Below are 13,929 nucleotides of genomic sequence, written 5' to 3' on the forward strand. Positions count from 1 at the left end.
TTAAAATGAAATTTAAAAAAAGTTTAACCCCTTAAGGACACATGACGGAAATATTCCCTCATGATTCCCTGTTATTCCAGAAGTTGTGTCCTTAAGGGGTTAAATATCTATCTTTAAATTCTATTTACTTTATACAGGCACAAAATAAATCTACAGCGGACCTGTCTGCAAAAAAAAACACAATATAACTTTACACTGAACAGAAGATGATAAAACAAATGAGTTTACAGTTGTGTGGTGGTCTCTCAAATGCATTACTTATTTGGATATTGCGTTCTCCAAATTTAGACATTTCTAAATTGTTGAATAAGCCACATTTTGGACAAAATTCGATTTATTACGAAACAAATCTCACAAGTCTATGTTACAGAACAGCACCTACAAGTAAGAAAGGCAATCTGTTTGGCATTGCAAGCACACTGTGTATGTTGATGCCATACAAACCCTTTAGGCAAAAATGCACCCTGGTAAGAAAAATAAAACCTCTACAAACTGACAGCATCTCAAGAAGACAGGGTCCATACCAAAACTACTTCAGCAATACAAAAATAAAGTGGCTCGATCCTCATTTTCCTACGGAGCACCGCAATAATGGAATAACCTCAGGGACACAGTCAAATCTTCATTCAATCTAAAATATTTTAAGAGATCTATGGCAATATACCTTAGCAGAGAATGCACCTGTCATGGTTACATATATTTATTACCTGTTATGTGTTAAATTTATATATGTGTGTATATATAGTTTGTATATTGTATTTTTGTAATATTGTATCCTATTGTAACAATGCAATGTTTTGTGGACCCAGGATATACTTCAAAACAAGAGAAATCTCAATGTATCCATCCTGGTAAAATATTTTATAAATAAACAATGTCGATAGCTATGTTCACAACAATAAAATAAGTGCAGCAGAATAATCACCATACTATATGTCAGGTTATTCGATCATATTTCTGTTTTGACTACTGTTTGTGAGTCTTTGATTTTTTTATATTACTTTTAACTTTTAATCTGGTTATTTCCATATTAACCAATAATTGTTTAAATTCAGCTATAATGTCACTATCGGGATTCCTGATTTGCTGTACAGACAGTAAATCTTTTATACATATAGAATATACATACAGTAGCAAGAAAAAGTATGTGAACCCTTTGGAAAATATATGGATTTCTGCACAAATTGGTCATAAAATGTGATCTGATCATCATCTAAGTCCCAACAATAGACAATCACAGTCTGCTTAAACTAATAACACACAAAGAATGAAATGTTGCCATGTTTTTATTGAACACACCACGTAAACATTCACAGTGCATGTTGAAAAAGTATGTGAACCCTTGGATTTGATAACTGGTTGAACCTCCTTTGGCAGCAATAACTTCAACCAAACGTTTCCTGTAGTTGCAGATCAGACGTGCACAATGGTCAGGAGTAATTCTTGACCCTTTCTCTTTACAGAACTGCTTCAGTTCAGCAATATTCTTGGGATGTCTGGTGTGAATCGCTTTCTTGATGTCATGCCACAGCATCTCAATCGGGTTGAGGTCAGGACTCTGACTCGGCCACTTCAGAAGGCGCATTTTCTTCTGTTGAAGCCATTCTGTTGTTGATTTACTTCAATGCTTTGGGTCATTGTCCTGTTGCAACACCCATCTTCTGTTGAGCTTCAGCTGGTAGACAGATGGCCTTAAGTTCTTCTGCAAAATGTCTTGATAAATTAGGGAATTCATTTTTCCTTCGATGATAGCAATCCGTCCAGGCCCTGACGCAGCAAAGCAGCCCCAAACCATGATGCCCCCACCACCATACTTCACAGTTGGAATGAGGTTTTGATGTTGGTGTGCTGTGCCTCTTTTTCGCCACACATAGTGTTGTGTGTTTCTTCCAAACAACTCAACTTTGGTTTCATCTGTCCACAGAATATTTTGCCAGTACTGCTGTAGAACATCCAGGTGCTCTTGTGCAAACTGTAAACGTGCAGCAATGTTTTGTTTGGACAGCAGTGGCTTCCTCTGTGGTGTCCTCCCATGAAATCCATTCTTGTTTAGTGTTTTACATATTTTAGATTCGCTAACAGGGATGTTAGCATTTGCCAGTGACTTTTTTAAGTCTTTAGCTGACACTCTAGGATTCTTCTTCACCTCATTGAGCAGTCTGCGCTATGCTCTTGCAGTCATCTTTACAGGACGGCCACTCCTAGGGAGAGTAGCAGCAGTGCTGAACTTTCTCCATTTATAGACATTTTGTCTTACCGTGGACTGATGAACAGCAAGGCTTTTGGAGATACTTTTATAACCCTTTCCAGCTTTATGCAAGTCAACAATTCTTAATCGTAGGTCTTCTGAGAGCTCTTTTGTGCGAGGCATCATTCCCATCAGGCAATGCTTCTTGTGAAGTGCAAACCCAAAACTGGTGTGTGTTTTTTATAGGGCAGGGCAGCTGTAACCAACACCTCCAATCTCATCTCATTGATTGACAGTTGGCTGACATCTCACTCCAATTAGCTCTTGGAGATGTCATTAGTCTAGGGGTTCACATACCTTTTCCACCTGCACTGTGAATGTTTACATGGTGTGTTCAATAAAAGCATGGCAACATTTCATTCTTTGTGTGTTATTAGTTTAAGCAGACTGTGATTGTTGTGACTTAGATGATGATCAGATCACATTTTATGACCAATTTGTGCAGAAATCCATATCATTCCAAAGGGTTCACATACTTTTTCTTGCAACTGTATCTTACTACTATTGTTTTGCATGAACATATTCTCTATTTTGAGCTCTGAAAATATAAAAATTACTTGCATAATAAAAAGGCCACATAGAGTGCACCTGTGACCGCTTGCCATGACTCCATAACCTCAGCAATATTTTTTTAACACTGAAAATAACCTTTAAGATGGATTTTTAATCAGCTCTCAGGAAAGAGCACTGAATAGAGAAAAGAATGTATGTATTTTTAACTTACTCAACATAGGGAGAGAAAAGAATAAAAATAACACTGACTTAAAACAATCATTTGAAAAAAAATAGTAGATTCACTCTTTGTATCATTGTAACAGTTGAAAATTCTAGCATTTACAATGTAGCTCTCAGTTGGCTCGTAATAGGCATTTCCATTGTGTAAAGGCTAATACAATAACATGATTTTTGAAAGAGAAGCGCTGGACTTTTAGGCATAATTGTTTTATGAATTAAATCGTATGTAGATGCAGTCTGACTGACAGCTAGGGGAAGCGTCTTATAGCTAGCTGCCTGTTCTAATCTTTAATTTGTTCAGATTTTCTTCTCCTCATGTGACTGCATATCATATCTCCCTGCTTCCTGTATTTCAGTCAGACTGACCACTAATGGCCATGCTCCAGTGATGAGAATCAGTAATAATACACCCAAAATAGCTGCCCAAGAAGTACTCAACCTAAGTTACACTACAAATGCAACATTCAGACTCTAGAACTTACATACCACATCACACAGACACAGACACAGACACAGACACAGACACACACACACACATTTCCTCATCACATTAGATATCATATAATGCAGGGCTTGACAAATTTGTTTGGAATCTAGGAGCCAGCTAAAAAAGTTAGGAGCCAATTGTTTTTTTATAAGGGACACTATAGTCACCAGAACCACTACAGATTAATGTAGTTGTTCTGGTGCCTATAGCCAGTCCCTGTAGCCTTTTCAATGTAAACGCTGCCTTGCCTACTAAGACCTCTAGTTACAGTAATTCTGATGGCCACTAGAGTCCTGTGTCAGTGCTCTGCTTGGAGGCGCTGAAGGTTACCCATAGAGAACACACGTAATATCCTCCCAATGCTTTCCTATGGGAAAGCATTGGCTTAGCTGAGATCATTAAGAGGCATGGGGAAAAAGGGGAGTAAACACCAATCATGTGATTGGAGGGGGGCAGGTACCAAAACAGACACACTCTCTGACAGACATACACAAATTGACAGAGGCATACACACACACACTTTCTCTAACACCCACAAATTTATATTTTTAATTATAATCCACCCAGCCTCCCTACCTTTGGGAGAGCTAAGTGGATGTTTCCCTAGGGTCCAGTGGGGCTGCTCTTCCTGTGTGCGGGGGAGCAGTAATCTTCCTGCAACTCCTCTCTGCTCCCTCGTACTGTCTGTAATGATGCCGGGGCTGGAATGACGTCATATTCCGGCTCCCAGCATCATTATACAGTGGGATGGGAGCAGGGAGAAGCTGCAGGAAGATCACTGCTCTCTCGTGTGCAGCCCCAATCTGCCTCCATGCAACCCAGGGCGGCTGCCTCCACAATCCCTAAGCTGGCCATGTCCATACCTCCCAGGGCGGCCGGCTACAAGGCTAACTGAGCTGGCCGCCTCCATACCTCCCAGGGTGGCCGGCTACACAGCTCTCTGAGCGTCCGCCTCCATACAAACCAGGGAGGCCGGCTACAACATTACCTGTGCTGAACGCCTCCATGCTGACCCTCCCATAAAGACTGACCCATACACACACACAGAATGACCCACCCCACACACCCATACACACAGACTGACCCCCCCACACACAGACTGATCACCACACACACAGACTGACCCACACCCATGCACACACAGACTGACCCATACACACAAACTGACCCCCACACACAGACTAACCCCCCACACACCCATACCCACACAGACTGACCCCCACACAGAATCCTCCCCACACACACAGACTGACCCCCCCCACACCCATACACACACAGACTGACCCCCCCATAAAGACTGACCCATACACACACACAGAATGACCCTCCCCACACACCCATACACACAGACTGACCCTCAACACACACAGACTGATCCCCCCACACACAGACTGACCCACACCCATACAAACACAGACTGACCCATACACACAAACTGACCCCCCCCACACACCCATACCCACAGACTGACCCCCACACAGAATCTTCCCCACACACACAGACTGACCCCCCACACCCATACACACACAGACTGCCTCCCCCATAAAGACTGACCCATACACACACAGACTGATCACCACACACACAGACTGACCCACACCCATACACACAGAGACTGACCCCCCCCCCCCCACACACACACAGACTGATCTCCACACACACAGACTGATCCACCCCACACAAACTGACCCATACACCACCATGTACATCTCTATTTACTAGGCAGCATAAATAGTCACACTGCTGCTGAATATAGTTATCCATGAAAGTCCGTTAAAAGATTTTTTGTTAATTGAAATCATGGATAGCCGACTAACATCTGAGAGTTAAGCCAACAAATCTCTTTCACAAAGTGGTAAGAAAGCAAAGTGCTAAGGAAAAAGTAGGTGAAAGCTGGTCAATTAAATTTGCAAATAGTGACATGTCATAGCTGTTTGCAACGATACACAGTGAGAAACAGAAAAAAAGGGGGAGGCAATCGGGTCTCTCTGGAATCCCCCCCAAAAAACAGATGAAGCTTTTCGAGTAGTAGTACTGGTCGTCGACTAGTCACCATCTACAGTTTCAGACGAACACTTTAGGCAGGACCCTGGACTACTCCAATGTCTAATTCACCTTGTGCCCATTAAAGATGCAGGGTGTGTATATGTATTTGTGGATTGTTAATTGTTTTGTGTGCTCTCCTTTCCTGCTGATGCTTGCTGCCAACAGGTGAATTTGGCTTTGGAGACTGTAGAGCACCACCTGTTGGTAGCAACAGCTATATGCACTACCTCAATAGAAAGGCTTGTTAATTTGCATATTGCTAATTCTGCAGGCAGGAGAAATGTTTTGTGTTAATGATTGTCTTTCCAACCCCTTTAGAATTATGCCATTATGTTATGATAAGTATGTGTATGTTGTCTCATGTGATTTTATTGTTTGTGTTCATTGAGTTGCAATGCAAGTGTAATGAGCATATGGCCTAGATCTGAGTAAAAATAAAGCTGTGTATGTAAGTTCCTTTTGGAACGGTGTGTCCTGTGTGGATTTTTAGGGATCCCAGCCAGAGTTGTCTGACCTGTTGGCCAGCTACAGGGAGCTCTGGCGCGACCACTAAGCTAACTAGGCAGCTGCCTAAGGCGCACTGGCCGGGGGAGCACAGTCTACTGGTGACCCACAGGAGAGGAGAGCACTGACTGCACAATGCTCCCCTCCTGCCCAGACCCATCTTTACCGCAGTGCAACTGCCCTCACAGGGGCTCACATTAAGCTATCCCTTGCGCTTCTTGCAGAGACGGGAACAAAGAGGTTCTGCGGCAGTTGGCGGTCCTGCAATCATAACATTACATTCTCTCATACTCGAACCTCTCTCCCATCCAATATATCAGTCAACTTCTCCTCCACCACATCACTTATTCACCCTGAATATATTATTATAAAATGTCCACATCAGTCTCATCTGCCCTATCTCCTCCTAGTTTGTAGAAAAAAAGATTTGCTTTAGACATCCTTTTAACATGAAAATAGCTAGAAGATTCAATTTTTGATTGTGGAGACTGGCTGCAGTAGGTGGGGCAGCCTGGAGCAGAAGCCATCAAAACCAGTTGGCTGATGGTGGCTGAGTACTGGGCAATGTGGTTACAGGATCCCCATTGGCACAGCAGACAGGGATGCAATGTGTTCAGAAAACAAGAATCACAGTGTTTTTTTCTTTACAGATTTTATTTCAGTGCAACTCCCATCACTCTCAGTTTGGTGTGGATTGCTAAGGATGGTGTGAGTTGCATCCCTAAATCAGCAGTAGAAGCCACTTCATCTCTTATCTACTATTGCAAACCTATGCCTCTTCATCTCTTACCTGCAGCAAGGGGCCAATAGGGAGCCCCATCAGTAGAATCTTGACCGTGGCCAAAGAGGCGCACATAGGGGTTGGCGGGACTACAAAGAGAGACATAGCGGGGCTTGAGTTAAACAAAGGCACACACACAGTGGGGCTTGGGTTGGACAAAGACACTGACACAGAGGGTAGGCAAAGACATGCATCTGGGAGTTTGGGTGGCAAAGAGACACACAGAGGGTCTGGGAGGGACAGAGAAACCCACAGAGAGGCTGGGGACGATGACAAAGAGACCCAAAGAGGGTTTGTGGGGGTGAAAGAGACACACAGAGAGGCTGGGGGGAGAAAAAGAGACACAAAAACGAGTTGGGAGAGAAAGTAATACACACAGTGGCTGGGGAAGAAAGAGGCACACAAAGTTAGCAATTTTTAATGGGGGTAGGCAGGAGAGGTGCAAGAAACTGGTCTTGCTTGAGGCGCAAAATAGTCTTGCACCGGCCCTGGCTACACGATTCCTGTAGCCCTGGGATAAATCAAGAGAGCTACGACTGAGGGCCACAAGTGTCTTTTAAAGACAAGAGCAATCCCGTTGCAGGCCTGGAAGAAGGACTGAAGAGGAATTGGCAGAGGGGACGATACCTGCCTGGAACAACTGCTGCAGCAGAATAGTTAGAGGGGACGATACCTGCCTGGAAGAATGGCTGCAGCAGAATAGGTAGAGGGGACGATACCTGCCTTGAAGGAGAGCCGCAGCCTGGTCGGGTGGAAAAGCTCCAGAAAAACCCCAGTCACGTCTCAGCAACTGCGGTTGAAGCGCTCCAGGGTCCTGGCAAGCATCTAGAAAGCGAACTGGGTGGAGGTACTATGTCAGAGTACAGAAGCTCCGTCACAAGAAGATTCTCCTCTTTCTCTGCCCTTGGAGCTGCAGGATGGAGTTATTTCAAGAAGGCCCTAGTAGATGCCCAGTTTCTCTGGTTTTCCCTGTGGCAAAGGGTTAATTGTACTGGCATAACCTATTTAGTGAGACCTTATTCCTGGTCACACAAGGAACAGCATTTATGCCATTAAAATGTTTTTTTGGAGTGAGTGAAAACACAACCATTTAGTGAATTCCAAATTGTGCTGTGGTTTGCATGGTTTTCTTAGTTTACCACTTTGAGAGCTGATTTCCCAAACAATTGCTTAACTTAACATCACATTTACTGTTATCACTTATCACTGTTTACTAAACAAATTTAGTTGAAGGCTTGCATTCAGGCATATCTAAATAATAACATGCACCTGACAATATGCTTTTGGAGCACCATTTAAAAGTATATTCTATGCACCATAACCACTACAGTTGGTTGTTATAATTATGGTACCTCAAATCCTTTGGCACCCCCTTGATTATGAACTGTGAAACTGTGAGACTGATTTGACACTTGCCTGGCTCTTTCTGGCGATCCTATAAACTTATTGACTTACCATACCAGCTTAGACTGGAATAGCCCTGGGAGCTCATCAGAGGCAGAGGCTGGTAAGTGTCAAACAGTTTGACAGTTTACCATCAGACTGTGATAGGGGACTTCTAGTAATATAGGTAACATGCCCAAAACATCATAACATTAGTGGTATGGTGCTTAGGGTGTAATGTATTTTAACCATCAAGATCCAAAACACACTGTATTTCATTTAAATTAATTAAAAAAAACAAAAAAAAAACTCTTACCTAGCACTGGAATGATTTTCAATCAGGTACATTGTTGCAGAGAATTTTTCTCTGTTGAAATCTCCACTCATCCCAGGATACAAAGAATCAAATTCTGTATGTGGAACTTTACCTCTGGAAAGAATACAAACGTAAAAATCTGCATGAGTAAACATTTAATGCAAAAAAATAAACAATAATTTGTAAATATTACAAAACCCTTTTTATAAATTAAAAGTTATATGCTGCTGATGAGTTTTTTTTAAAAAAAGATAGTTTTCAGGAACAAGCAACCACTGCGTGAAGCAGATGTGTTCTACATGTCCGCACTTCAAAAACGAATTTCTAGGGCTAACTTTACCTAACTAAGGCCTTGATTTAAAGGGACACTATAGACAGCAGAACAACCAAAACATTTATGTAGTTGTTCTGGTGTATATAGTATGCCGTTTCAGGCTTTTTAATATAAACACTGCCTTCTAAGAGAAAAGGCAGTCTTTTACATTACTGCCTAGGAAAACCTCTAGTGGCGGTCACTCAGATGGACACTAGAGGTGCTTCCTGGGTCAGTGCTGCACAGTGTCCAGCACTGTTGTTCAGCATCTCTGCTGAATGCTCCTCATAAACTTGCCCGCTCGATCCTGTCCCATCTCACCTTACCAGATCTCTCTCCCCTTGTCTTGTGCCTTCCTTAACACACATCTTCAACTGCTCTCTCTCTCTTCTGGCATTGTCCCTGCTGATCTTCAACATGCCACTGTAGTACCTATCCTGAAATAAACATCTCTTGACCCGTCCTCCCCCTCTAACTATCGTCCTATATCACTGCTTCCTTTTTCCCTCAAAGCTTCTGGAAAGACTTGTCTTTAACATATTTCTCACTTCCTCAATTCCAACTCTCTCCATGACCCTCTTCAATCTGACTTCCGCCCTCTACACTCTGCTGGGACTGCTCTTATCAACGTTACTAATGACCTAATCGCAGCCCAATACAAACGCCACTACTCCATACTAATTCTCCTTGACCTCTCTGCTGCTTTTGACACTGTTGACCATGCTCTCTTTCTCCAAACTCTTCAATCACTCGGTCTCTGTGAACCTCCTCTCGTGGTTTTCCTTATATCTCTCCCAACGCTCATTCAGTGTCTCCTTTTCTAATGATACCTCCTCCCTCATCCTGTCTTGGTTGGAGGCCCCCGAGGCTCTGTCCTTGGTCCCCTTCTATTTTCTCTTTATACTGCCTCTCTTGGCAAACCTATTAGCTCATTTGGATTCCACTACCACCTGTACACAGATGAAACCCAGATATATCTTTCCCCTGCCATCCTGCAACGTTTTACTGCTTGCCGTTCTTCCATCTCTGACTGGATGTCCTACTGCTTTTTGAAACTCAATCTCTCTAAAACTGAGCGCCTTGTCTTTCCTCCTCCTAATACTGATCCTCCTCTTTCGCTCTCCCTTCAAGTTAGTGGAATCCACATAAGTCCATCCTTGCAAGCGCGCTGTCTTAGCGTCACACTTGATTCTGGCCTTACGTTTGAGCCTGACATCCAGTATGTTGCCAAATCCTGTAGATTCCATCTTAAAAACATAGCCCGCATCTGCTCCTTTCTTACACAAGCTGCTTCCAAAGAGCTTGTCCATGCTCTAGTAATTTCCTGCATGGATTATTGTAACCCTCTCCTAATTGGTCTTCCCAAAAGCCGCATTGCCCCCATACAGTCTATAATGAATGCTGCCGCCAGATTGATTTGCCTCTCTAGTCGGTCCTCTCACACCTCAGCCCTCTGTCAGTCCTTACATTGGCTTCCTGTATCCTATAGGAGTCAATGCAAAGTGCAAACCCATACCTATAAATCACTGAACAATTCTAGCCCCTTATATCTCTTCACAGATCCATAGGTATGCCCCTTCTCGGTCTCTCCACTCTGCCTGTGACCTTCTCCTGTCCGCTACCCGTGCGGCCAACTCACGCTTGCAGGACTTCTCACAGGCGGCTCCCTTCCTATGGAACAGACTGTTTACCGCCATCAGACTCTCCCCTAGGCGTCAATCGTTTAAGAGTGCCTTAAAACCAATCTATTTATAGCCTTATGGCCTCTCCTAAAGGGCAGAACTTTACTCTCTCCTCCAGCTCTGCTTCACTCCCACCTTATTTGATTGCTATTTCCTGACCTACTGTATTTTATACCCCACTTCCTATAGACTGTAAGCTCGTTTGAGCAGGGTCCTCTTCAACCTATCATTTCTGTAAGTTTTCTTGTAATTTTCCTATTTATAGTTAAATCCCCCCTCTCATAATATTGTAAAGCGCTACGGAATCTGTTGGCACTATATAATGGCAATAATAATAATAATAATAATAATAATAATGGTAGTGATTATCACAGTGCAGCGTTTTGAAGCACATGCGCAATAGCATCCCAATGCTTTTCTATGGGAAAGCATTGGATTGGCTGAGATCCAATTGGCTCAGCCAAGGAGGTGGAACGGGGCAAAACCAGCCTCAGCAAGACACGCATGGCGCTGGAATAAAGGTAAATAAAATCACTTTTCACTCCTGTAACAGGGGGGCCAGGAAAACTAAACTATGCTTTTACAGCTTTAGTGTCAGGAATACATGTTTGTATTCCTGACACTATAGTATTCCTTTAATATTGCTGAATAAGCAAAGAAACTTAAACAGGAAGTGATATTCTTATTGCTTTGTAGTTCAGATCAGTTGGTGCTGTCAGTGGCTGAGCTGTGTGCATACATTTGACAAGGAAGTAAGTATTTTTCTGGAGAGAGGGGTGTGTCTAAGGAGACAACCCTATGGTGCAGCATTCTGCAAAACTTTTTTTATTTGAAAAATTATAATGATTTGAGCATGCAAAGAATAAAGCAAATTAATGAGGCCAAAATGTAACAAATGCATTAAAGTAGTATTGGAGCCAGGAGTGTCCCTTTAAACTTAAATTTCATGGTACATGAGAATCCATAACTTATGGGATATTGTATAACCAAGCAACACGGACACAAGTCACAGAAAAATGGGACACTACTACCCATAGAACTTTCCTGCCAAATAAAAAGTCAGCGGAAAAAAAAACATAAAAATGGTAAAATGTGGTAAAACTGTGCAAGGAAGACCAAGAAGTTAATTTGCAACTTGGCTTCACAGAAGTCTTATGGCAGAAGCTGCATAGATTTGATGGTAGACCAAATGGTACATTCACAAACTGGTAATGGCAGTCAAGGAATGCAAAGCAGTAGTATTTAAGGTAAACAGAGGTGGAGAGAAGCTTTCTTTCAGGAAGTAACCTTGTTGTAAAAAGGGAAATATCAACCTCGGTGTTTCCAATCTAAAGATGTGAACTCACAAAATGCTGTTCAAGACCTTTAGGTCCAGGATGGGTCACAATGACTATTCCTTCTTTGAGACTATGAACAAAGTAGCGATGCCAATTTTCCAAATGAAGAACTGGAGCAAGCATTGCATTGTGTTCCATATCTACCACCAGGTCAAACAGAGACTATAACAAAATGTGGTCTCTGGAAACCCCAGCCATGAAAATGGTACCACAGAAGACGGGAGCTACAATAACTTCTGCATAAAGGTTGTGCATGAAGCAAGACCAGACCACGCAGAAGAACAACAGCCATCTTGTGGGGGGTTGGGAGTCACAAGACTTCATGTGTACTTAGAAGACTTAAACTGGAATTGGGCTTGGGCAGGAGGAGTTCCTGGGGGAAAGTAGCAAAACATCAATGAAAGTCTCTAGCACATACTCAAACACAATCTTGAAAAAAAAAATGCACTCTATTTAGGAATTCCCCAAGGGGACTCCATCGTGTACTGCTGATTCCAGCTAGTCACACTACATGGAGCATTAGACATAATAGTCAAAGGCTGGAAGTATAATGGCAGAACACAACTGGAAGGATTTGCAAAGCATGCCTTTTTTAAACTCTTGCCATAGGATTCTTAGCAGGAACTATCCTTCAGAGGATTAGTGGTTTTCAACATCCGTGACACCCACCCACATGCTCCCCTCCCACCAAAGGTGAGGATGACTTTGAAGCATTTAAGACTCAAAGTTCTACATGTGCTCCAAGTGAAATGCACTCAGAGACTTTCTGAGATTTGTGATCCTACTCAGAGACCCCAGAGTCCATGTCAGAACCATACACAGAGTTCACATGAGAAAAAACAAATAATGAGTCACCATGAGAAACTGACCAGGAACATTTATGGACTCTGACAACCTGGGTTGCTTACAAAGTAGTGCCAGAGTGTGAAGTCTGGCAATCACAGATGCTACACAGGCCGCTATTGCCAGGAAGCCTTGATGGTCAGACACATGTGCTGCAGGAGAATCCACTGCATTGTCAGAGTAGGGGACCTCCTGGTAGCATGGGCAGGTTGAGACATAGCAGGCATCTCAGTTAAACACTCTGCGCACAATTACTGCAAACAGGAAATACTTGTAGCGTGACACAGATGGGCAAACATAGGGAAGCCTAGATGTAGATTCAGGTTTATCGTCATGGCAGCATTGTCACTCCCAACCTTGGTGCCTATTGACTCTGTTACTTCCCCTCAGAAGAGTCCATAAACACAAAGAAAGAAGATATATTCTAGAGGACAGACGAATATCCCTAAGACAAACTGGCAAAGGGAGATTACCAGCAATGTGTAAAATACTGTGACAGAAAAAAGATAATAATAAAACTTGCAGAGCTTTGTAAAGTCCAATAATCTCCAAAGGAGGCAGAATCATAACTTGGTAATTTCCCTATGAAGGAGCAGGAAGGATTATGTGTCTAAAACGTTTTCTGGGATTGGTTCTAACTCTCCAATTGGGGGTAGCAATTTCCCACAAGTTATGAATTCGAATGAAATGTGACTACATTAGATGAAAAAGCTAGCTCTATCTTGTGTGATTTTTTTTAAAATTACAATTCTTTGCAAAGTTAAAAATAAAACAATATAGGAGCTACTCAATCTTTGTATAACTGCGAAAAAGGTTAGAATAAAAAAAAAGAAATTCAAAGTCAGAATCATTGCTTGTAGCATCTCTCTTGTGTCTCTCTCGAGTCATAACTGTCTTCTCACACAATTTAAAACAGATGGCTTTGGCATCTATATGGGTAAGAAGATCTGCAGATCTAGACTTGTGGACAAATGCATTTTAGCTCGAACAAACTTATCAGATGCCATTTCTGCATGCAAAAATAATTGGTCCATCTGGGATTTACATGTGGAGTCATATTCATTAACTTTGACACCACAGGTAAATTCCAGACTGGTAAATTAGCTAGGGACTCAGATTAAAAGGCATTTGATTAGTACAGCTGAAATGCATTTGTGCCTACATCCCATTTGTGCCTACATGTGCCTACAAAGTCTACATCCCACTGATATCAGCCCTGTTGTGAGATCTGTCACGGAGCAAAATTCTGCATTC

At 42.5% G+C, this 13,929-nt stretch overlaps 1 protein-coding gene across 3 annotated transcripts in view; it reads right to left on the reverse strand.

Moving 5' to 3' along the window:
• Nucleotides 1–13,929, reverse strand: part of EXOC2 (exocyst complex component 2) — a 269,142-nt gene that overhangs the window by 192,703 nt on the left and 62,510 nt on the right. For all 3 annotated transcript variants that reach the window (XR_010090747.1, XM_063451784.1, XM_063451783.1), the window contains one exon: nucleotides 8,501–8,614. Coding sequence is in view for 2 of the 3 variants with exons in the window: in XM_063451784.1 (XP_063307854.1) it covers nucleotides 8,501–8,614 (114 nt within the window). In the remaining variant the exon portion in view is untranslated. The remainder of the gene's footprint in view (nucleotides 1–8,500; nucleotides 8,615–13,929) is intronic.

The sequence above is a fragment of the Pelobates fuscus genome, chromosome 4 (assembly GCF_036172605.1).
Source record: "Pelobates fuscus isolate aPelFus1 chromosome 4, aPelFus1.pri, whole genome shotgun sequence".
Lineage (NCBI taxonomy): Eukaryota > Metazoa > Chordata > Amphibia > Anura > Pelobatidae > Pelobates > Pelobates fuscus.